Consider the following 26,466-nt stretch of genomic DNA (forward strand, 5'->3'; position numbering starts at 1 on the left):
CCTACATGTTAGGTGACATTCATATTTCCTACCCTAGAGCAAAACATAGGAGAGAGTCAAGTAAAAAAGCAGTGAACTTTTTTTATCTGTGGTACAATGCTTGCAGTTAAAATACTGAACTTGCTATACCTTTGCCTCTTATCTCACAGTTGTTCAGATCAATAAAAACTTATATTGCTGCTAAAGTATCCTCTGAGAGGCAGCTTCAGAGTCCTCCAAAAACCTGCAGCAAGAGATTTTATGTTTGATGCACTACCCCAAATGGAACCATACAATTCACTAAGTTCAACAAGTTTCAAAGCTTTCTCCTGAACAAAGAAGACTATTTAAAACAAGAATTGTATTTTTCTTACATGTGCTTATTCACTCAACTGTTCACGTATTGAATCAGTCAACAAATGGATTACATGCCTACTGCATGGCAGTTACTGTGTTGAAGATGAAGAAGCATTCTCAGAATAGGGGGGAAGATGCAGCCCTCAGTCCAGCTGGTCACTCTGAGGACATGAGCCAGGCCAGGAGCCAAGGAAGAATCAGGAGAGACACATAACACAAACTATGGGGTTGGGGACAACTTCCAGACGAGGTGGCACTTTCATGATGTCTTTAAGTAGTTCTCTGATGAAGTAGGAGCTAACCACGTTCAGGGAAGGGGTGGGGGTGGTGTTACATTCTAGAAAAAGGGGATATCATCAGTAAAGCCATTATAAGAACAAGATTATTGTTGATCTGTTGGATTTTTTAAGTAATCAGAACTCTATCTTTTATTTCTCAATTCACTTGACCCCAGTCATCATCTCCTGATGGATTTCTTGTATTTAGGTAAAATATTTACCCTTTCTTTTTGTTTTTTTCCTCAACTTGTCAGGCTGAATTGAAACACGCATGCACATACGCATAAGCATATATATTTACACATAGATTTGTTTTATATAAGCTTGTTACAGAGTAGGATGAGAAAGGGGCTCAACTTAGAAAGTATGAAGTTTTGTTGAGTACTCAAAACTTCTCTTACCTGAGTATTTTAAGATTTGCTTTTCAGATTTTTATAAATCAACTAAGGAAAAAAAACACTTAGGATGAAGAATCCTAAGCTCTTAATCTTACCACACTCAGTCTTTCTTCTGCTGCTGCTAAAACCCATGTTGTTCTGTATTTTTCTTAAGTTGTGGCAACCAAAACTGCATACCACACTTGATGCTGACATGTTCTCTTTTATATTTTATGTTTGACTTTAATGGCCCCATTTATGATATTTTGTGGTTTTCCTTGTTTTCAAAGGCAGCTCATTAAACTGGAAATCATAAAGAACCATCTGGGATGATTCTGTGGTCCTATTTATGGGTGACTAATAACCAGCCTTTAATTTTACCTGTGTGGATTGAAGTTTTTTAAAATGCCCATATACATTAAAAATGTATTGTTATTGTTGTTATTTTGTTTGTTTTAAAAAGTACCCTTACGTTGTCTCCTTTTGCATTTTTGAGGTAGAATTCACTTTCATGTCTTTATCTGGGGTATAGAGTGTTATTCCCACTCAGAAATCTTTCAAGTTCTCCAGTAGACTTTAAGTGTTATGACTAATACTACAAATACCAGAACAGTATACTGGCAGGTTACAGGGCTTTTCTGACAATACATTAGTTCATCCAATGTTTTACTTTTTAAGGTAGATAGAATACAAGTACATAAGGAAAGTAATAACAGACATTCAAGAGCAAAATGCAGCATGCTTGGATTTTAGGGGTAAGCACTGATAATGATTAAGTGTTTTTACCTCATACTTAAGATTTCAAATATGTTTTATTTATTTATTTATTTATTCATTCATTCATTTATTAATTTATTTTCAAAAAGATTTTATTTATTTATTTGTCAGAGAGAGAGACTGAGGGAGAGAGCACAGTCAGGGGGAGTGGCAGGCAGAAGGAGAAGCAGGGTCCCCGCTGAGCAAGGAGCCTGATGAGGAATCATGACCTGAGCCAAAGGCAGACGCTTAACTGACTGAGCCACCCAGGTGTCCCTCAAATATGTTTAAAAGAGTTTTTAGTTTCTGATTTATTTTGACTATTAGAATATAATGATTTCATTTTTGAGCATGATTTATGTGTTTTCAGAGACTGAACAAAGTTTCTCTTTTGCATTTTAATTATCATTACCTCGAAAATGTGATTACAAACAAGCAGCAAACAAAAAAAGCTTTATCATCTTATTTTTTAGTCACATATTAATATTATAATAAGGAAATTCTCTTTTTCAACCTAATCTTTCCATTTTTATTTTACTTTCAAGCTTTCTATGAAAGATCTACATGAAAGAACATGGAATTATGCAGGTTTTTTTCCTACACCATATCAAATACTCAGAAAATTGGTAATTATTACCCAAATATTTTGGAGGCAAAGACCAAATTTCAGATCTATTATCTAGATTAATGAATGGTAAAATACTTGACAGAAATATTTATACTCATCCTTAAAAAGATAGAAATAAGTGGATATCAAAGACCAATGAAAAACAGACATCACGGCTTTTCTCTCTCTATTTGCTCCATTTCAGTTGTTTTTAATGAGAATCTTTGATGGCAACCTTTAGTTGTTTGGACATTTCTGGCTTTTGAGTGGTATCAGCACAGGGAAAAATAAAAAGCAATAATTGCTAGAACTAAGGAAATATTTTTGTTAATAAGATACTAAATTATAGATACTTTATAATTTCATTTTGTTTATTATTTTTTAAAGATTTTGTTTATTTATTTGACAGAGAGAGATATAGCAAGAGAGGGAACACAAGCAGAGGGAGTGGGAGAGGGAGAAGCAGGCTCCCTGTGGAGCAGGGAGCCCGACGCGGGGCTCGATCCCAGGACCCTGGGACCGTGACCTGAGCCGAAGACAGACGCTTAATGACTGAGCCACCCAGGCGTCCCGATACTTTATAATTTTAAATGTTTTTTTCATGCACGGTCTCATTTTTTAAGTCCCGCTTTTTTGGCATCAAATGGATTTAAGCACTCACCATTTTCTGGGGAAAGCGGCATTGGTTAATAATCCTTTAAGGAAGGGTAAAGGATAAAGTCCCCTTGAGAGGTAAATAGAAATTTGATAGTTTATTCCTTTAAATTATCTTTTTAGTTTTACAAGTGAATTACTACTCGTGTTTTTTTCTAGCCTTTTCTTCCTTTTTATCATTCTCAGTTGATTTGTCTTACCCTTTGTGCCGTATAATCTAAAAATGTACCTAGTTATAATAATATTTAGAATTATTGATAACAATGAGCTCTAAATGCAGGGACTGGTAGATGGACAGAAAATTCTAAAACATCTTAAATGAAATCATTACTGACATTACTTATCACTGTCCACCATAGTATATGGAGAGCATATTATCTATGAAAAAAGGCTTCACTTTTTCTTCTCCACAAAATGAATAAAAAATTTGCAAGTTGATGACTATCAAATTCGTCAAGGTACTGAATCATAAAAAACGATCTCAATAAAACAAAGTAATGAGTGAAGTTCATGGAAGATAGTACAGAATATACTGGGAAAATGCACGTGTGAAACCTACTGGCAGGGGGCTAAGGATTACTAATACTCCGATGGCGATCAGGAGAGCCAGCTGCATGCTAACCATGTCATACAATGTAGAAAGTAGCTGTCAAATGCCAAGGAAGCTGCATGAGACATTTGCCAAGAGGCCAGGTGTTTCTGCTGGTAGATAAAATGTGTTCCACAGCTTGATACCTGTGTTTTATTAGTGGTACCTGAGGAGAGCAGCAACTTTAGTAACTAGTGGAAAGTCAGTTTGTTTTTCATTTCTCTGATTCACGTATGCAGCTTCTGAGTTATGCTAGAAAGTTTCAGCTAGTAGTACGTGTATTAGGGTCGTGTTTGCCTTTAGGTAAAAGAATTATTTTCTGCATAGAGTAATATTAATTGCTCTACTAAAGGAAGTTTCAAAATTCATGTGAGTGAAATATAGCTTGTTTTTTTAGCAAGCATTCACTTGACCATTCTGAATATTCACATGGTTAAGCCTTTTTAAGCCAATGATGATTAATGTTTATAGTGAAGCAATAAATGCAATTATTAAATTTATCATCAGCTTTTATTTATGGTGACTCTTGTGCCAGTTTTCCAAATATTAATCTTGTATTACAGTTGAATATGTTCAATATCATGGATAGCTGCTAGAAACTAGTTCATGAACGCCTTAACACTGTGATGTAGCAATCCCTACTTTTGCCCCAAATGTAATAGAAGGCAAATCTGTCAGCCTTAGCTCTGGCCCAGGAGGATTGCTTTGTCAGAATTCCAGAATTCATCATTAAAGGATTGTTTAGCTTTAATACTATACTAGCACAATCCCCAGTATACCATTGTAATGAGGCTCCAGTTAGAATGTGACTTTATTTCCTCTAAGCATCCTATTATTATTTAATAATATTAAGGAATAGCCATCCTTATGTTAGCCTGTGTTTGAAGAACGCAATTACCTTTGACTTTTCTGTGCACTTAATTTTGAGAGTTTCCTTTTTTGGTCTGGAAAAATGTCTGTAAATGTAATGTCGTTAATTTATGTCACCCCTGGAAAAAAATTTTTTATTACTTGTGGTTCTGTGAGGCCTTAAGTTTTCTTTAGAAAGTCAAGAATGGTCTGTGAAAATGGATTCTAGAAGTGAACTGATGTAGACAAATGTTTCTGTGTTTATGATTGAGGGAACCAAATAAATATTGATGTAAATACAATTATATGAAAGCCAAAGTAGTATGTAGTTTGTAGAATAAATAATAATTTGAACAGGGACTTTTTAAGATGGATAGTGTGAGGGCAGAGAATCTTTTAACCCACTGGTTGCTGACGCTGACTTCATGTTTTCTCTCCTTTAGGGTGTTGTTAGACCCACTGGGGGATATGCTGTGATGCTAAACTGGACAATGTCTTCTATCTATGGACTTAAACCTGGAGAGGTAATCATGGCTTTAAATTCATGATATATGACATTTCCCTGGTGAACACTTACGTATTTAATATCTTCTTATTTTTTAGGTGTGGTGGGCAGCCTCTGACTTAGGCTGGGTTGTTGGCCATTCCTATATCTGTTATGGACCTCTTCTGCATGGGAACACGACAGTCCTATATGAGGTAATAAAATGAGATTAATAGCACCTAAAGATAATTTTTTTTTTTTACTGAAACTTTTAAAAGAAGTAGTTTCTAAGTGGGAACAGAAAAATTTGGATTGGGGGCAGGAGACATTTTTATATATTCTTCCAGTTAAAAATATGATTTCAAAAGAGAAAGGAATAAAGAAAAATAATAGCCAGCTTTTTAAATTGTGCTGAACAAAGCCAGTAAAAATTATATTACGAAAAACATATACTAATCAGCTTGATGTCTATCCCTAAAGGATTTCTAGAAAGGATCATACCAAAGTTATTGCAATAAAATAATGTTGTTTTTTTTTAAATAATCATTCCCTTTGAAGTAAACAAAATAAACCACACTGAATACCTATGATGAATTGTGGTATAGATAACACAAATGTAACAGAGCTGAAGGTGCCACTATAAGTATTTATATTTAGAAGTATTAAGCTGCATTTAGAGCTGAAGAATATACCGTTCTTGTGCATTTACCATCAGCTTTTTTTTATTTTTTGAGTTTATTTGAAATATGATTTTAACACCATGAAAGGGGCTCAGTTGTTTGTCTTTATCTTGGAATGATGTGCTCAAGAAGAGTGTAGCTGTTTTATAAGTATTTTTATGTAAAAGATTAACTATAATAACTACATTCTAAAACCTTTTATCTCTACTCTGGTTTCTTTCCTACACTGTGTAAACATCCTCTATTCTTTCTGATAACAAAACAAAGCTTTTTAGACCTTTGCCCACCTCTGGCTATCCCATCTTTATTTTCTTCTCCACTAAACTCCTTGAAAAAAGTACCAAATCCACACTTTTTGAATTTAATATTCTTCTAGTCACTCCATATCCCACTGTGGTGCAATTTCTGTCCACCTCGCTTCCTAGAATCTACCGCAACAGAGGTCAACAGTGACTTCATAAGTGGCCAAGTCAAAAGGTTTTCAGTCTGATTTTCTTTTCACTCTCTTGGCACATCAACCATGCTGTTTCCTGCAAGTAATTCTCTCTCCTCTTGAGCTCCATGTCCTTTTGCTGTTTTTCTGTCTGTTTCTTCTTCCTGGCATGACTTTTCCTGTATCTTTCCTTACCAGGTTAATTCCTACTATGCTTGAAGACTCTGCTTAGATGTTACCATGTTTTCAAAGTTTCCTCTTACAGCCTTTGGTTTTGTTTAGTGCCCTTTCCATGGTTCCACTGCCCCCTGAGCATGTGTCTATCACTGATCACTGAGCTGAGTGTACTGTTTTGATATTATCTGTTCCTATCTAGTAGGCCGTGAGACCCTCAAGAACCAGTCTTCCAGCACGTGCATAGCACACACTAAACACTCAGTGAATGCTCATGAAACTAAATTGAGCTCTACTCCTCTGTTCTCCTATCTCTCTGACAGCTTGACCTCCTTTCCTCTCTTGGTTTCTCATACTTTGGTCCTAAACATTGGGGCTTATAGGGGTATTAATTCTTAGCCTTCTTTTCTCATTCTGCTTATATTTTTGGGGTAATCTCCATGTAGTTGGATTTAGTAGTACTAGTTAAACCAGGACTTCCAAGTACTCCTATTTCTGTATCAGATCTTCCTGATGAGCACCAACTTATTGTTAGCCCATCTTTGGATGGCCCATACACATCTTATGCTCAAGATGACACGAATTGAACTCACCATCTCCATTCTTCCCTGCAAAATTCATTTTCTTTCCACATACTTTCCATGTACTTTGTAGTTTTTTAATTTTTTGTGCATCTACCCAGTCATCCAAACTAAGAATTGAGGAGTGATTCTAATTTCGTGATCTTTACATGTCACACCCTATCACTCATTACATTTTGTTGAATTTATATTTTAGTACCTATCAAAAGTGTCCTCTCTTTTCCATGCTTCCTGCCATATATTCAGAGCTGATATTCAGCTGGCATGCATAAGTACGTTGTTAATTGGTGTATATTCTGCGTTTGGCTTCTGATCTGACTTGTGCCTGTGCTCTCTGGTTGTGTATTTCAGGTTATCATCTGATAATCAGTCTAGAGCACGTTCTAACAGGTGCTTCTGCCTTTAAGCGTCCTTCCAGGCTACCTCTACTCTCCCTCCATTCTCTGAGCTTTAACCACATATAATTACATGTCTAAAATGCAAAAGCCAACATAGAACTTTGTTGCTTAAAATCCTTCAAAGGATTGAGTTCTGCTTTTGCAAAGATGAAGATGACATACTTTCCTCTATTCCTCCCTCTAATTAGAACTAAAAGTCACAAGCGTGTCTAGAACAAACATGAAAAGGCTGAAAGGTGGACAGAAGAAGGGAAACTGGCGTTAGGGACCTTGGGACCCAAGGATCAACATGGTGATAAGATCCTGGGTTTTATTTTTCCTGCATATATCCTAGATTTGCTGCTGAAAAAGCTGGCAACCCAGAAATGCCAATGATAACAACGAAAAAACTAAACCAAAAACTAAACAAACAAAAAACTAAAAAAGAAAAAAAAAAAGAAGCATGATCTCTTAAGCCAAAGAAGTAGGAAAGGGACAGCCTAAGTAAAACATAAAACTTTAGATGGCTCTACTCTAGGCAGACACCACAGAAAAATCCATGCTGTCTCTCCCTGCACCCCCTCCCCCCACAACAGCAAAAGCTGAGTTTAGACTTCCACATTTGTCTGGTTGTAAGGAGGAGCGGTAACCCTCCATCTTCCCATAGGGGTGTCCCAGAAGTTCAACTAGGGAGCCAAGACTTTCATCCCTGCCTAGTAGTAATGAGGACCCCTCAAACTTGCAGTGACAGTGAAACCCATAGGGGTCTGGACTTTTACCTCCTCCCATCAGTAATGAGGTACCCCTCTCACTCCCCATTGGGGTGGTGTCAGAGAAGGCCATGCAGGGAGCAGTAACAGGACACTCTTACCACCCCCCCTCCCCAGCCAGGGAGTTATCAGTGGAAACCCACTGTTGAAAATGGAACCCAACCAGTTGCAATGAGAAGCATTCTCCCAGTTGGGTATCAGTGGAGGCCAAATGAAGAATCTGGATAAAAAGTTTAATTCAAAAATTAAAAGAAATAGAAAACCTTCAAAGAACTCTTGTCTCTTAAAAAAAAACATAATTTAAACCCATTTGCCTAATACACGTGATTGATAGTCATCTGCCCTTTGCCTATATTTAAAGTCTTATCTCTGGTTCCTGGCCTCTGACTCAACTTTCCACTTAAAAATCCTGTAATATGGGCACTTACATGAGCAGAACTGGAAGTGATTGCGTTGTTCCTGATAGTAAAATTCCACTTTTGTCCTGATCATGTTGCAGACTGATGCTTTTTCTTAAGGGAGCAAGTTAAATATCATCTCTCTGGTATTTCCTTTGCTTTCCTCAGGCTGATTGAAGTGTTCTCTGTGCTTCCGTTATACCATCTAGATTCCTCTGATCTTGTAGATTCCGTGCTATGATACTGGAAACTCTGAGGACAGGGGATGTTTGTCATTTCTGTGCCCACCTCCCCCCCCCCCCCCCGGGGCCTGGCACAGTGCCTTCCAGGTAGTAGGTAAAATTTGTTGTGTAAATGAACCATTGCTCAGGGGATTAATTGACAACTTGAACGTGCAAAATATAGGGAAAAAACTTGCTTGCTTGATTAATTAAAACAAAATTAAAATAAACTGAAGATGAGTTCTGTCTTGTCACCAGGCCAGCAAGTGAAAAAAATATTTAGGAACCTCTGCAAAATGATCATCCCATTTGTCCCCCAATTTTAGGTGTATTACCAAATTAATAATATTTTATTTTAGTCTGATTATTGGTTTTTTTTTTTTAGGAAGCTGAAATCTCCCATTAAAAAATTAAAAATACATTCTTTTTATAGTGACTAGATAACAGATCCTTCATGAACTTCTCATAGGATTAACTTTTCTAAAGAGAAATAAAATCATATACAGCTCAGTATGTTCAAAGTTTTATTTTCATTTTTAATGAATTACAGCATTTCAAAGCTGTAAGGTAGATAGTGAATTGGTGAGTGTGATGATATTTTTACATAATGATGAATTTTGATTTAATAAAAATTGATGTTCTGAAGTACTATTTCGTTGTGTGCTCAAGTCATCTAGAGTTCATAAAACATCTCCCTTTTTTTAAAAAGATTTTATTTATTCATTTGAGACAGAGACAGAGAGAGAGAGAGCATGAGCAGGGAGAGAGGCAGAGGGAGAGGGAGAAGCAGGCTCCCTGCTGAGCCAGGAGCCCGAGGTGGGGCTCGATCCCAGGACGCTGGGATCATGACCTGGGCCGAAGGCAGACGCTTAACCATCTGAGCCACTCAGGTGCCCCATAAAACATATCTTATTGAGTGTAAATGGTCATGATATTTTATGAATGAATAATAAATGAATCCTTTTTCTCAGCAAAGATAATTTTTTTATATTCTGGAATTTAATACACATCTATAACTATATCGGCTGAAAAAACTCAAAAGTGGTTATAACTAAGTTGGAAAATCAGTTTAACTTCTAGACACTCACCTGAAACAATGTGTGTTTCAACATGAACGCATGAAGTGGAAAATACGATTTTTGTTTCTGCCATAGAGGACACATAGCTCTGCATCTGCAGGCTGAAAACATTGGAAATCCTGGTTGTCTGCTTTGGCTTTAGCTTCTTGAGGATTACCAAGTTTGTAACACACTTCTATTTCTTTCATTAAAACAGACAGACAACAACCAAAAAATAATCCCACAAAAATTTTCAATTCCCTAATCCCCTTTGCAGTTAGAACACTCTCTTCATCTTGGAAGGCTTGCCTTACTCTATGGTCCTCTCTCGTTGGCATCTGTCACCATCATTCCATTATAACAGCTTTTGATAATTTCCCTGGCTGTCTTTATTTTTCCAAATGCTAATGGGGGCATTTTCAGTCCTAATTATTCTTGGCTTGTCAACCCTTGAAAGTTGTTGAATCGCTCTCTTCCCTTCTCAGGCATAGCCTGTTTTCCTGAAGTTGTTCTAATGCTCATTCCTGCTATAGGAATTTGTCCATTTGTTGTCTGAAATATATTCCTCAGCTCAAGTGTCTCTTCCTCTTGGAAGCCCTCCTTGACCTCTCTCACTAGGTCTGATCTTGTCCTCATGATCTCATAAGTGCCTTAGGTTTTTCCTCCCTGGCTTGTGTCCCAGATCCAGTTTCATGTTACTTTATAGGCCCCTTTGATTTGCTTATTTGCCCCTGTTTATTCCAAACTCTGAGAGGAAATAGATCATTTTAGTGTTTTCTCACCATCAATTCTCAGCTACTGGTTTAAAAAAAAAAAAAGTATAGGGGTGCCTGGGTGGCTCAGTTTGTTAGGCATCTGCCTTTGACTTGGGTCACGATCTCCAGGTCCTTGGATCGAGCCCCGCGTCAGGCTTCCTACTCAGAGGGGAGCCTGCTTCTCTCTCTCTCTCTCTCAAATAAATAACCAAAATCTTAAAAAAAAAAAATATATATATATACACATTAATACATATATTTCATATGTAGTCATTTATAACATAAGCATTATTTCTCTTGAATTTTGGTCCAGTGCCAGTTGAGAAATACACAAAAACCTGGAACGAGTGTGTAATAGGTAATAGGTGTCTTCTGCTTTGCTCTTGACATGTGTTTGGTTCCAGTAAATATTTGTTAAATAAATGCCTGGATGAAGATATCAGAAAAAAAACCAATAACTTGATTTTGTAAGTAAAGGCTTTCTTCTCATATGAAGGAATTTGTAATTCTAGTTATCTTTACCAGAAAATTGCATGAACAACTTAAGTAATAGGTTATATTTTTTTTAATAAGCAGAGACTTACTATTATTCATTGAACTGGACATATTTAAAGTATGCAATTCTAGAAGCCAATTTAGACTGACCAGTTAAAATATGCAAACCAGTTCTGAACAGTTCAGTCCTTATTTTTGAGAGGAAGAAAATAAACAGTGCCTTTTCAGAAATTTACTTTTTTTTTTTTTAAAGATTTTATTTATTTATTTGAGAGAGAGAATGAGAGAGAGAGAGCACATCAGAGGGGATAGGTTCAGAGGGAGAAGCAGACTCCCTGCCGAGCAGGGAGCCCGATGTGGGACTCGATCCTGGGACTCCAGGATCATGACCTGAGCCGAAGGCAGTCGCTTAACCAACTGAGCCACCCAGGCGCCCTCAGAAATTTACTTTATTAATGGAGCACTGATTCCAACAGACCTAACCCCAACAACATACAGACCAAGACATATTTGGTATACAGGGTGGTCAGAGGAGAAATGAAACAAACAATACTTTAATCTAGGGACTTCAAGGTAGAAACAAATTTAGCAACCTGGTATGTATGCATAGACCCATGTATGTGTTGATAAATGATGGTTATACTCAGACATGCTTTTTGGCTTCTTTCTTCTGTTTTGTATTTGTCCCCTTTTACAAAAAGCCTGTTATCTGCAGAATCAAAACCCAACATTTTTTCTCAAGGTAAAGAAATCTGGCCGGGCCCTCTTTCTCCTTATCTTTGCTTGGGTACCAATGTGCAGTGTGTACCTTGGGCACACATTTCAATTATATAATACAGTGGAACCCAGGCTTATATAATGGCAACAATGTGGCTAAGCAAGAAATCAACTTACTTGAAAAACATCTCCCCATTATAGTCCTTCATGAGCCTTTTTATTTCTGAAGCGTCCATTACATTGTCTGCCCTTTCTGATTTAATTTATTTGAGTCTTCTCAGTACACCTAAAGATTGATCAATTTTATCTTCTCAAACAGCTCTTAGTTTTTTTTTTCTATTGTTTTTATTCTCTGTGTGATTTATTTCTACTCTAGTCTTTATTATTTCCTTGTTTCTGCTAACTTTGGTCTTATTTGTTCTTTATCTAGTTCCTTGAGATGTAAAATTAGTTCATTTATTTGAGATCTTTCTCTCTTTTTTTAATGTCAGGGTTTATTGTTATAAACTTAACCTCTTAGTATCCCTTTTGCTGCATCCCCTAAGTTTTGGTATGTTGTGTTTTCATTTTTATTTGTCTTGAGATACTTCTAAAATTCTTTTTGATTTCATTATTGACCCAATGGTTGTTCAAGAGTGTGTTGTTTCCACATATTTATGAATTTTACTGTTTTCTTACTATTATTGATTTGTAGTTTCATTCCATTGTGGTCAGAAAAGATCCTGGGAATGATTTCTATTTTCTTAAATTTGTTAAGACTTGTTCTGTGGCCTAACATGTGATCTATGCTGGAGAATGTTTTCAGTGCCCTTGAGAAGAGTGTATGTTTCTTTGCTGTTGGGTGGAAAGATGTTGATCAAGGTGTACAAAGTTTCAGTTATTCAAGATGAGTAAGTTCTGGAAATCCAAAGTATAGCAACACGACTATAGTTTAAAATATTTTATTGTACGCTTCAAATTTGCAAAGATGATAGATTGCAAGTGTTCTCACCACACACACACACACACACACACACACACACACACACACAAAGAAAAAGAAAATCTTAACTATGTGAAATAAGTATATTAATTAGCTTGATTGTGGTTATTATTTCACAATGTATATACATGTATCAAAACATCAAGTTGTACATTTTAAATAATTTTTATTTAAATTTTTGTTTGTCAATTATACTTTAATAAATCTGAGAAAAATTATATAAAACTGTAAATAAAAATATACAAAATATACTAAAATAGGTTTTACCTTAAATAAAAAAAAAGAAAGCTGCTTACTGTTCTTTGGCTAAGTTATTACCTAGGATGGAATGTTAATTACTGGTCACCTTCAGTTTAGCTTTAAGTCATAAACTAGTTGGTGTACTTGATCTTGATATGGCAATTGTCATTTTTATGTAATAACAGTCTCTTTGGAAGTCCTCAGGAATGAAAGCTTGCTCTCATTTTACATTTGTCTGCCTTTCACAAATTGTGCACCTTATAGCAGCAAGCCATTTCAGTAAACTCTTGCTTATGCTCCCTAGATTAACCAGGACAGATGGCTCTCTGTTAATAATTCAATGATTAACTTTGAAGATATGTACTATATTCTGCCTTCTCAGATGATAAATTAGAGGAAGTAGAGGATTTCAGATTCTGAATTGTGATATAAGAGTATGGTCACTGGACTGGTAATATGAATATCTGTGTTATTTGTTTTGCTGTACTTGTATCTACCTATATGACCTTGGGTAAATTAAGTCAACCTCTTTGGGAATCCATTTCTTCATTATTAAAACTAGAAGATTGATATATGTTTTTCCCATTTTGCACGTCTGTGAATCTTCCCCAGATCAATTATGTTTTTTCCTAGAATAAATATATTATTTGGTAATATGTTTTAACTTTTTAATTCTGGAATTCATTTCAACTTATTTTCCTAGAAAGTGATGCGGACTCTTCAAATGCATTTACTGAAGGTTTCATTCAAAATTAGTGAAAAATGTTCACGTTTGAGAGGAAGGACAGCAGGTTAAGACTTCCAGAGAATAATTCCTGAAACTTCTACCTATTAATTGTTTGGCCTCAGATAAGTTACTTAACTGCTCTCAACCTCAGTTTTCTCATCTATAAATATCAATATTAATAGTACTTTTCTTATATATCATGAAATTGGTTAATCCATGAAAAGCCCTTAGAATAGTTGCCAGGATAAATAAGCTACTGTTATTATCCAAACATGTGGGTTTATTCTTTACCAGAATAAAATTCTACAATATGAACACCAACCAGTCATTCCCATGCAATCCAGCCATCGTAACGCTTGAATTTTCAGAGGCTCCATGTTTCTTCTTTCAAAGTCTGTCCTCGTAACTCTGCAGCAGTCTTCAGAACACTAATGGCAGCTCCCTTTAGAGCCCATTAATTCTCTTCTAAGAGCCAGGCAGAGGAATCAGCACACACGGATGTGTCGATCCTGTTAGTATCAACTTTGAAGAATGAGTAGCGTATATGGAAAATAATGCAGTGATCTGTCCCCACAAGTATCTGTCCTTTCAGAGTAGAACTGGTGAGTGAAGTAAGAGTGGCTGTGAAACCTTTCGTGTGTGAATAAATCAGTACATTTCATGGCTCACCGTTATCCAAACATGTATAATCTTTCGCTTCTATTTTTTGATGGGCTTTATCATTACTACTTTAGAAGCTGTGTATATCTTTGAAGACTTCCGAATATTCAGCTGGATAATCTCTCCGAGTGCTCTTTTCCTGAAGGAAGAGTTTAGGTATCCCTATCTATTGTTTCTTTATAGAATGATTAGTGTGAAAATGAGCGCTACACTTTTCCTTTATTAGCATAGGAATCAGATAAAATAAATGGAATTAGTTTGAAAGTTACAAAGAAATATCACAATATATATATATAATTGGTAAAATACATACACATATTTTAGACATCATTATTATCATTTTATATACATGGATCAAAACATTTTCCAGTTTGAAAGTCTTACGTTTGAGAATATTGGAGGATACTACTTTAATTACTTTCAAATTATTTCTGGTCTGAACACTCTTCAGATCATCCACAGTGTATCTTCAGTGCACATATCACCTACTCCTGTACTGCACTGGACCTCTTATCTCCATGAAGACATCCTGTGATGTAGTTTCCACACTTGGACCTTCTGAATTCTTACCCCCTCCAGGGTTTCATTTTAAAAATGTAATCGTTGCTTGCATGTATAGTTATCTTCTTTTTGCAAAAAATTTGCATTTCCCATGCTAACCTGTTTTCTCAAACTTGATGATCCATTTTTGTTTTTAAGGACAGAGATTTGCTTCTTTCAAGCACAGGGATCTGTTACTTCAAGACTAGTAGCCATGATGTTGCTAACTAGTACACTCAAAGGCACACATCAGAGACTTCTCCCCCTCTTACCTAATAGAAAATGATTTCCTTCTTTCTTCTTCTTTTTTTTATCTAGTATAACAGCAGTGTACTTTTATGTATGTACCGAAGGAGAAAAATGATGACATGGTTATTACTCTGATTCAGGCTATATAATTTGATCTTTTCAATCGGAAAAGATGGCAAAGCTGATGCCAGCATCTTTTAGATTTCTCGCATGACTAATTGTTCAAAGATACTTATTTCTGAGTTTATTTTTCTCTGCGTGCCTGTGTTTTATGTTGGAGCCAGCAAGTGCAGCTAGTGTCATGGCTCCATCAACAATATTTATTGGTGCCTGTTGTGAGCTCAGTATTTTCTAGGGGTTGATAGAGAAACAGAATAAGTATCAGATACACTCCTTGTCCTGAACACACTGACAAGATAGTCAAAGAATTAAGATGAATGTAAAGGGCAGAAAGGAAACCAACCAAAACACTGGCTAACTGAGAACTTTCTTACACCGTGTAGAAGATAGGAAACTTTTTTCAGAAGTTATATTGAGCCATTGCCTATGGTAAATACTCTACATTTAATTCTTGCACCTGCTTTGATGCAATTTTCTGATGTTGGAACTAAATAAGGATCAAAGAAATCAAATAAGCTGACTTAGGTTACATAGCTGGTAAATGGTCATTTGGATTCCACCGTGGCTCAAAATCTGTCTACCAGCGTCTTAGGGGAAGTTTAGGATTAGAGTAGACCGGGAAAGATTTGTGGATGAAGCAGTACCAGTAATAATAATAGCTACTGTGGACTGGGTGTTGGGTGATAGGAACTCTACTAAGCATGGTCTTAACTATTTCTATCAATACACCCATGGGATAAATATTTTGAGTCCCTACTTACAGCTATAGAAACTGAAGATCAGAGACATTAAGTAACTTTACCAGTGGTACAGGAGTGACAGAGTTGGAATTTGAAACAAAGTTCTCTGGCTCCAAAAGCAGTGCGCTCTACCCATTATTTAGAGATGAACAATTGGGAAATTACTGAGTAGCGCCAGCTAGTGGCCAGAACCAGTGTATCAGTGATCTTTAAGGAAAGGGCAGGATATTAGGGTGTCAGGTGGATATCATAAGATAAAGCTCAATAGGAGGTTGAAAATAGCTCTGCTGTCTTCAGCTAGGACAACCAATGTAATGGTGGTTACCAACTGAACTGTGGTCGTTCCTACTCCTTGTGGAGGGGAAAAGAGCATTTTTAGTCTTGGTAATGTCAATTCTAAAGCTGCTCCTCAGACATTTGTATGATATTGGGAAGGTAAGTTTCGAAACTCAGAAAACCTTTCAGAATTTGAGGATGTAGAAGAGTTAATAATTTAAGTCCCTGAGGTGATTAAGATACTCAGAGGTAAAGATTACAAAAGGGAAGCTATAATAACTGAGAAGGAAAAATCAGTGAGACAGTGGGAGGATTGGAAAGACAGTCTCGTGAAGCGGAGGGGGGTTTTCCAGAAGAGGGGGGATCAGCAGTGCCAATTGCTTCAGAAGGAGGTCTGGGAAGACAACAACTGAAGAGAGTTTTTGCAAATCAGGTATCATTAGTCAGCAATGCCATAGGAAGGTCTGTGTGTTTGTTTTGTTTTTGAACGTGGGGGAAATATGAGCATGTTTGAAGGTGATTTTAGGTAAATTATTGGACGATATGGAGTAGCCAGGCTTTGTACACCCCCAGGTTGAATTGCAGCGTCCATACAGAATAGCCACACTTCACTTCCTGGGCAGAAATCTGCTAGTGTAATAAAAGCAAGAGGCCATTTCATTTCTCTGCTTACAGCAAAGTCTAACTACTCACTCTGAGTAAAGAAAACCTGAGTTTGTCCCTCTAGTGCAGATAGCAGTGATGGCTCCTCAGTGTGGAGGAATTCAGAGGTAATCGCTCTCCTGCTTGAAGCCATGAGCTACCAGCTATCCTAGTGATAAATGCTCTCTGTGACTGCTGAGAGGGGTAAATATGTCAGAGTCCCTCGTTAGCTCAGCACTGGGTCTGCAGAATTATCAATTCCAGTGCTCTGCCTCATTTACTTGGCATTAATACTTTCAGAGGGAAGCATCTTTTTAGTGGAACAGATGGACTTTTATGACCTGGGTGGAAGCAACGGCTAATTCATTGGAGGGTAACCTCATCACAAGGCCCCATATGGTCGACTCTCAGCAATCTGGGAGAAGGCAGGGGAAGAACCAAACCAAAAGGGCTAACACTCTCTCTCTCTCTTTTTTTAATTCAGCTTTGTTGAAGTATAATGGACAAAATTGTAGGATATTAAAAGTGTGTATCATGTCATCTTTAATTTCTTTCACCAGTGTTTTATGGTTTCCGGAGTACAGGTCTTTCACCTCTTTGGTTATGTTCATCCCTAGGTATTTTATTCTTTTTCGTGCAATTGTAAATGGAGTGTTTATCTTAATTTCTCTTTCTGCTACTTCGTTATTAATGTAGAGAAATGCCACTGATATCTGGGTATTAATTTTGTATCCTACAACTTTACTGAATTCATTTGCTACTTCTAATAGTTTTTTGGTAGAGTCTATATATGTACATATAGTGTCATGTCATCTGCAAAGAGTGACAGTTTAACTTCTTCCTTACCAATATGGACGCCAAGCTGTTTCCCGGAGCCAGACAAAAATCTTATGAAGAGATTCCTCTGTTGGGGAGGCTCTCATATGCCTAGAAACCTTGGTTATGGACTCCTTTTCAGAATCTGATCATATTGACTTACCTCCCTAGGAAAATGAATATATGCACATTAAAAAAAATCAGAATACTCATACACTTGACCTGAAGTCTGGTCAGAAACCGTTCATCTAAAAGATTAAGATATAATCCTTTTGAGCAGTGATACAACCAAACAAAACCCTCAAACTGAAATTTAGCTTTCAGAAGTCTCTGGCAAAAAAACAGGAAGAGTGGCTGGCCTGGGGCTTTTCTTTTTGACTTTGGAGAAAGGATAATTGTATTCAGGGTGCTATGTCCTATAAATCGTAATATATATGTACAGTCTGGAGTCTAGTTTATAGAGCAAGACATAAAGAATGAGGCAATTCTCCCCAATTATTTTCTCAGTGTATGGTCCCCTATAGTCAGATTCCAGTTATCAGTATATTTTTTATTAATACTTGGGCAGGTGGGAAAGGCTAGTGTTGAGTTCTAGGCTCATCCTCTAGGGTAATGAGGCAGGTGGTATTGCCTAGCCTCAGGTAATGCCTAGTATCTAAGGATATGAGGCAGGTAATATTATCTAGCCTCAGGTAATGCCTAATATCTAAGGACTATGCATTGGTTCTCAACCCTGGCTGCGGATTAGAATTACTTAGGGGGCACATGAAACATAACAATACCAGGCCTAATTTAAAGCAAATTGGATCAGACTCTCTGGGAGTAGGGAACAGACATTGGTAACCTTTCAAAAGCATTCTAAGTGGGGCGTCTGTGTGGCTTACTCAGTTAAGCATCTGCCTTCGGCTCAGGTCATGATCCCAGGGTCTTGGGATGGAGCCCTAAGTTGGGCTCCCTGCTAAGCTGGAAGTCTGTTTCTCCCTCCCTCCCTGTCCGTTCCCTCCCCTTGCTCATGCTCTCTCTCTCAAATAAATAAAATCTTTAAAATAAAATAAAGCATCCCACACAACTCTAATCTACATTTAGGGTTGACACTCATGGGATTGAATCAAATTAGATGGTGGTATGGTTAAGATAAGGGAAAAAGCAAGGTGGCCACATATCCCCACAGGTGAGGACCATGGAATTATGGGAAATCTCTAGCAAATATTCAATGAAGGGAGTTGATATAAATTTTTAGTTATCAATTGTATTTATAAGCAAGTTTTCACTCCTTTAAAGGGTATCTGCTATAGTATCCTAGATCTGAAGGTCTTAAGGCATAGAGCAGTTCTCTCATAGGGCTTTTTTTTTTTTAATTTTATTTATTTATTTTTATTTTAAAATTTTTATTTTTATTTATTTTATTTTTTAATATTTTTTATATTCTGGATACAAGCCCTTAAGTGGCAATAACGTTTTCAAGATTGGAACAAGATAATGTGAGTTATTGAGAGAGGAACTTTAGGGAAGAAAAAGTCCATTTTTAAAAGAGGCTGTAGGGCGCCTGGGTGGCTCAGTTGGTTAAGTGACTGCCTTCGGCTCAGGTCATGATCCCACGGTCCTGGGATCGAGTCCCATATCGGGCTCCCTGCTCAGCAGGGAGTCTGCTTCTCCCTCTGACCCTCTTCCCCTTCATGCTCTCTATCTTTCATTCTGTCTCTCAAATAAATAAATAAAATCTTTTAAAAATAAATAAAAAATAAAAGAGGCTGTACACTCATTTGGTTCATAACTCAAAACTCACAAAAGGGTAAAGAGTGCAAATCTCACTGTCCTCTGTTCCCCGCTGTTCAATTTCTCTGACTTGGAAGCAGTCAGCAGTCTTCTGTGTCTGATAGTTCATTCTTACACAAGCAATGCCCCCCTCCTTTATTTTCATACAAATGGCATCGTCCAAATGATAGGCACGCTATTCTGCATTTCACTTTTCTTTCACTAAATATTATATCCTGGGGAACTGCTTATGTCTTAACAAGTCTCAAGTTTAGATGATGCATGTTCAAACTTTCATCCCTCGGTAAAGACACAAGGCATGTAATAGAGATTCAACAGATGCTATTGCCAGTTTCATCCCACTTCCAAAATAAACAAGCCAGCACTGCCGCACCTGTCTGCCGAAATTAAGTTCCGAACTAGTCTATAAGGAATGTTGCTGTCTTCACCTGAGAACTGCAGTACAAACATGCCTTCAGTGATATTCTCAAAAGTAGTGTTCAAAGAGACCAGATGTATTTTTAATCCTGCCACAAAAAGAGGCAGAAACCTCAGTTAACTTGGAAATTGTTATGTCAAAATCCAAGAAACTGCAAGTAGCTTTGACACCAAGCCTTTGGATAAACCGAAATCATAGGATTAATAAAGCGAATAATTTTTTTTTGCTCAAAGATCTAACTCAGGTGTTTAAGCTTGTCTTTGTCTTGGTAAGGTGCTGTCTCTCACTACGTTCCAGGGCTGACACTGAACCTCGGTAGGGATTATGTGAGAAGCTGAGACATCACCTCGTTTTCTAACTCATAGTCTATCATCTCTGATTCCTTAAAACTAACACATTGAGTCGTAAGTGGTAGAAAATTATATGTCCAGCTTAATCTTCAGGAATTTATCTGTCTTGGTTTCTTGCTTTGTACCATCGTTAACCACATTATAAATATTAGCAGTTGATGTTTATAAATCTCTGGGGTTAAAACTTCATGATTTGTAACAGCAAAAAGCTTAGAATCTCTGCTTTGCCATCGTAGGGATTGCTTTTTGCTTTTGGTTTCTGGGCAGCAACGGACACTTTAGCCTTTAGTTTTGGCAAAGGGAATAAAAGCAAACGGCAATGACATCGATTGGGGTTTTGAAGGGTTTTTAAGTTATTGCTACCTTTTAGCCACATTACTTCTTTCGGTGTGCATGTTTGTTAAAAATCCCCACAGTTTTAGAATCTTCCTCCTCTTCAGTTGAGTAGTGTTTGGCTGTTGTTCCTCACTGAATATACAAGTTCTGGAATCAGAGTCACTTTCTCCAGGCAACTCAGTGTGGTTAGTGTGTTATTGGTTATTTTTTAAAAAGTACTATAAAGGGATTATATTGCCTGCACGTGCACGCGTGTATGGGGATGTAACAAGCTTGTGTATGTGCAGGAGGGCAGGGGAGAAGAGTGGTCAATAAAACAGATAAGCCATTGAGTCACTAAATTCTAAAATAGTGAAACATAGCATCGAATAATTCTGCGGGAATGGACAATAAAATGCAAAAATCTGAACCTTACTGAGCTCAACTAACTTACAAATGAATAAGGTGAGATTATATACATGACTTCCTTCAGTGTCCTAATAGGAATGCAACGTTATCATGATTTTTATGCTCAATAAATAGAATATTGATGAAAATGTATTTGGTGTGGGTCAGAATTGCAATACTAATTATTATATTATTTATAAAAAGAATGGTAGAGTTTTTAACTAATATTTCTAATTTTAAGCTGTCATTATCATTAGACATAATTAATTGAAGGCATTGTAAAATACATCAAATTATGTCCTTTATGTAGGTAATCATGGTATAGCATTTTGTTATGACACTAATATCACCCTTTAGTGAGTATATTATCTTTGTCCCATGACACTGGAACTGTAGTGGAATTCAGTTCCAATTGGCTATAAAATATCTTTCTTCAGTGGAGGTCAAACTACTTTAAAATATTATCTCCGTGCTTTTAGCTTATCGAAGAAATATTGGAAAAGTGATTTATTCTTATTTAGCGGGCGAGCAAATGGCAGCATAGACAGGGAAAGTCAATTGTATGAGGTCAGTTAATAAATCATCTTTATGTGGGTGAGATCAAGTTTCCGAAGTCACAATCTAGTACACCAGGAACTGAACAGTGCCTAAGACAGATAGAAAAAGTAAAAGTCAAATGTTTACCTCACTTGGTTCAAAAGAATATACTGGCTGGTTCATTTTAGACTGATGTGCTCAAGGCTTCAAAATTTGTGAGTCAAGTTATGTATATGAGTTGCCAGATTATATCTGGCAGCTTTTTATACTGTATTAACATGTTAACCTGTATGAGGTGGTAATGTAATAAATTGAAATCAAGTGTTTTGGGGTAGTTGTGATAATAAAAATGAATTTCTTGTTGCAATAAATACTTCGGTATTAAAAGAGCAAGAGAAAAAGCAACAGAATATAAGAAAGAGGTTATATTTTAAAAAAAGAAAATATACTTACATTAAAGAATAATAAGCGTTATCATTAAAAAAAAAAAAAAGAAAATACAAACTAATAATGCCCTATCCAAGATCCAAGTAGATGTAGATAGTGAATGGAAATTCATGAATAGCTGTGGTCGGCCTCTTCTTATCATCTGTTCATTTATTATTCTCTGTTGGGGGAGATCTCTCAGTTTGCTACTAGCAACTTCTTTCCTCTTTTTACCTTATCAGTATTTCCCAAGTGTGTTTTCCAGAGTATAAGATCCATGAGATATGCATATAGGGGCTGTGGACAGAGAAGTTTAGGAAAGATTACATATAGTAACTATCTTTTGGGAATTCCTAATGTTCTTTAACACTTTAAAGTCTTCAAGAAATGGTCGAAAATCAGAAACCTGTTTTCCTTTTTTTATCCCAACCCCTTCCAAAAGGATTTGACTGTGAAATATATATATGTATATATATATTTTTTAATATATATGTATATATTTTTTAACATATACATATATATTAAAATTTCCAGGCACCTTGCTTTAGAATCAAAAGACAAAGTAGCAGTGATGAGAATGGATTGAGGAATAAGGGGATATAGTTGGGCCAACATAGATTCTATGCAACACTTAGAATTTTTGTAGAATCACTGATTTATGTATGCTATGTTCATTTTCCATTTCAAAGAAACACCTATTAAAAAATGCTTTGGGGGGCTCCTGGATGGCTCAGTCGGTTAAGCAACCGCCTCTTGATTTTGGTTCAGGTCATGATCTCTCAGCGTTGTTAGATCCAGCCCCACATGAGGCTCTGCGCTGAGCATGGAGCCTGATTGGGATTCCCCCCTCCCCTCCCCCTCCCCACGGTGTGCTCGCTCTCTCTCTCTAAAAAAAATAAATAAAAAATGCTTTGTGTCCTTTTGATTACATATTCTATAAAAATTGTTAGATTTTTATTCATGGATTTTCCATTGAATTTGTAAAATATCATTTTGAGGGAAAACATACATTTGGGAATATCTTACTGAAGTTTTTTTAAGTCATAGAAGTTGCTTTCCTTGGAGTGAGGCATTTAATTGAAAAACTCATTGTTCAGAAATCACTGTGATTCCATATTTTTCTCTTTTCCCAAACACTTCGAGAATTGTTGTTGTCACTTATTTTTTTAAGATTTCATTTATTTATTTTTAGAAAGAATGTATGAACTGGGGGAGGGGCAGAGGGAAAGGGAAAAAGGGTACCTCCTGCAGACCACACTGAGCAGGGAGCCCAGTGTGGGGCTCCATCTCATGACCCTGGGATCATGACCTGAGCCAAAATCAGGAGTCCACCGCTTAACCGACTGAGCCATCCAGGCGCCCCTTATTGTTACTTTTAAAAGTAATTATGAAAAAGTGTTCAAGTTAGAAATTCATAGCAATCATATTTGTCATTTAGTCTACCACCCAAAACAAGGTATTTAATTTCTAGGCTAACAGAAGACTGTTTTATATTATTAAATTGAATGTGATATATATTTCCTGTCCTTTATCTCTTGAAACTGAAGAAAGGAACAATTGCAACTTGAAAAGCTTTTAGGATGATGTAATGGAGCAAATGGCCTCTCTGAAGCCTGGGCATTGGGTTTGTTTTATTTATGATAGAAAACGGGGATATTTTAAAACCAAGATTTGTTGAGCACCCCATTTTATCAATACCGCTGTGTTAAATGTATAAGTATTGAACTGTCAATGAAATATGAGACCTTTTACCCAGTGACATTTTAAATGAATCTCCTTGTAGGGGAAGCCTGTGGGAACACCAGATGCTGGTGCTTATTTCCGCGTGCTCGCGGAGCATGGAGTAGCTGCCTTGTTTACAGCGCCGACTGCAATTAGAGCCATCCGTCAACAGGACCCTGGGGCAGCCTTGGGGAAGCAGTACTCTCTGACAAGGTGAACTTGGGATGCACAGGGCAAATTACATTAAAAACTGCAATCAGAATGAATAACTGAACATTATATATTTTTTTGGCACTGCGATACCTCTGTGGAAAGAGCCAGAAGATTCTGGATGTTATCAAGAATGACTGTTCTAAACATAGCTTTGAATTAGTTAGAATTTTAACTATACTATGAATATTTTTTAATACCATATTGTGTTTATTTCAGTTCAGATCTTACCAAAATATTTCTCTTTTTTAAACCACCGTGCTTACATTTTCCTTAAAGTAAAATGCTGACTATGGCTTAAAATGCATTTATACATATATAATAGTATCTGACTGTCTTTTGAAAATAGAATAATATTGTAAATAAAAGGAAAATATTATTTGATCTCATATATAGAGATCAAATGTGAAAATTATGGTCCCAGTTGGTGTTGTTGAAAGAATGGAGGAAATTGTTTTTCTGTTGTTTTGTAATAATAGGCTCTGAATAGTTTGAATATTTTTTACTGGTTTATTGACATCCATTTCAGTTTAATGATATGTATATTTGAAGATAAATATAGCAATTTGTATCTTCAAGGCAGTTTCCAGCATCAGTTCTTTTTGAACTTGTTTGAAATTGGTCCCTGCTCTCATCAACTAAAAGGAGGATTTTGTAGTTTCTTCAAGTCAAAAAAAATGGCTTTGAATGATTGTTTTGAATTTTTTTAAGTTAAATGCCAAGTGTTAGGAATTTTATGTTGTTAAAACCCAAAGAAGGAGTCAAAATAGATATCATATACCGATTGCAGGTGGGAGCAAGAAGCTTTGGGCAGTCAGTGGTTTTGTTTTTGGTTCTTGTCCTTCCGTTTTTCTGTTTTATGAGAAGTTAGATCTGGATTTACATAAAATTTTACCCATGATCTAAAGAATACACTCATTAAAATAAAAGTGTTCATAAAATGAACCTTCCATTACAGTATCTCTACTCACCCTCGGTTTGTCCCTTCATTTACTACCTTTCAATTGTATTTTCTCCATTTCAGCCAAAAGGATAGAAAAGTAGATTTTGGTAAGAACATCTTAGGCTCTGTACAGCCTCTCCATGGCTTAGACAGTTCCGGGAAATTTTGAAGAAACCGTGATTGTAGTTCTTTGCACCATTTCTTTCCTAACAAATGCATTCTGATTGCAGGGTGTGACGTTGTGTGACCTGCAAGCCAAGGAAGGTCTCTTATTTGCTATATCATCTTCTTTTCCCATTTGTACATGGGTTTTAGATGTTATCCGTTACTTTGAAGGCAGGAACCATTTCTAATTGTATTAACGTAGAAAGCATCCAGTAGTACTGAATGCCTATTAAATCATAACCTTTTTTTCAAACTAATACTAATATGGAGCATGAGATTTTAGTGTAAGAGAAATTGCACTTCAGTTCCCTCTGAGAATGCCCTTCTGTCTTTAGGCACCTAAGTTATTCGTGATGGTGGGCACATATGTTTTTAATAGATATTTAATGACGTAGATGCTTTGGACACCCTCAATTCTTCCAATCACTACCATTAATAAATGCAAACATTTGCTGATTACCTACTATGCTCCAGGTATAAGCAGTTTAAGTTTCTCTCATTCAGTTATCACAATAAGTAGGAATTGTGATTATCCTCATTTTACAAATGAGTAGTATTAGGACCAGAAAGTTTAAGAAACTCTTTGGAAAGAAACTAACTCAGACAATCTGAAAAGGGCCCACATTCTTCACACAGACATATTTTCCTTATGAGAGATAAATTAAGAAACTCACTTGATCCAGAGATTTTTGTCATTCATGGGATAAAAGCAGCTTTTACTTCTTATATATTTCTAGCCTATTCAAATAATAGCTTCACTGAACTTCTGTAATAGATTCTGACTTGTGAACTAATGGGATGTTAGAAGGGACCTCAAAAATCCAACTATCTGATTTTAAAAACAAGGAAACCAGAGTCCAGAAAAGTTAAGTTTGGGTTAAAGACAGAATAAAGACCAGGACTCAAGTCTTTTCACACAACTATACCTTTCGTTTTATATTTATGTTCAAGACATTTCCTACTTACTTAGTGAACTGACATTCACCAGGTATTATAATTGCAGGCTCATGATTGATCTGCAGAGCTTGCTTTCTCTCTTCTCTTATAGGACATTTCAAATGATGAAAATGTGTTTTTCAGATGTGTTACATCTCTCATTAAAGATTGTTTTAAAATAAATTTGGAGATTTTCAAAGATTTCCCTCCCCAAAGCAAATTTCAGAAGGCATTCTAAAATAGGGAACTAAGCAGAACTATAAATTCCTTTTATCATAGACGATTAGAAGTCAGAAGAACAAATTAGAGGTCATCTAGCACCAACATCTCATTTGACAATTGAGAAGCTGTTGTCACAAAGAGGTGAAGTGACATGCCCAGGACTACAGAGCTACCCTGCAACAAAGCTGGGATGAGGCAGTACCATGTGCTATAGTTAAGATTCTCGCTCTGGAGTTAGACACACTGGGTTCAAGTCTGCCATTTACCGGTTGTGTGACCTCAAGAAAGTTACATAGCCTCTCTGTTGTTTTTGCTGTTTTTCTTTTTTCGCTCTCCCTCCTCCTCCTTCTTCCAGAACATAAGTATAGTAATATTACTAGAATATAATGAAATTAAAAGGCATATTATCCATGTAAAACACTTGGAACACTGCTTAACATAGACTGTCATCGCTCTT

General features: G+C 36.5%; 1 protein-coding gene across 2 annotated transcripts in view; it reads left to right on the top strand.

The window, feature by feature from the left end:
• ACSS3 (acyl-CoA synthetase short chain family member 3) overlaps positions 1 to 26,466 on the top strand; it is a 145,846-nt gene that overhangs the window by 61,527 nt on the left and 57,853 nt on the right. For both annotated transcript variants that reach the window (XM_028105411.2, XM_028105412.2), the window contains 3 exons: positions 4,890 to 4,970; positions 5,050 to 5,145; positions 23,595 to 23,746. In XM_028105411.2, coding sequence (XP_027961212.1) covers positions 4,890 to 4,970; positions 5,050 to 5,145; positions 23,595 to 23,746 — 329 coding nt within the window. The remainder of the gene's footprint in view (positions 1 to 4,889; positions 4,971 to 5,049; positions 5,146 to 23,594; positions 23,747 to 26,466) is intronic.

Source organism: Eumetopias jubatus, unplaced genomic scaffold (genome assembly GCF_037043125.1).
Source record: "Eumetopias jubatus isolate StellerSeaLion01/CBP00866 unplaced genomic scaffold, mEumJub1_p1.0 scaffold_8, whole genome shotgun sequence".
NCBI lineage: Eukaryota > Metazoa > Chordata > Mammalia > Carnivora > Otariidae > Eumetopias > Eumetopias jubatus.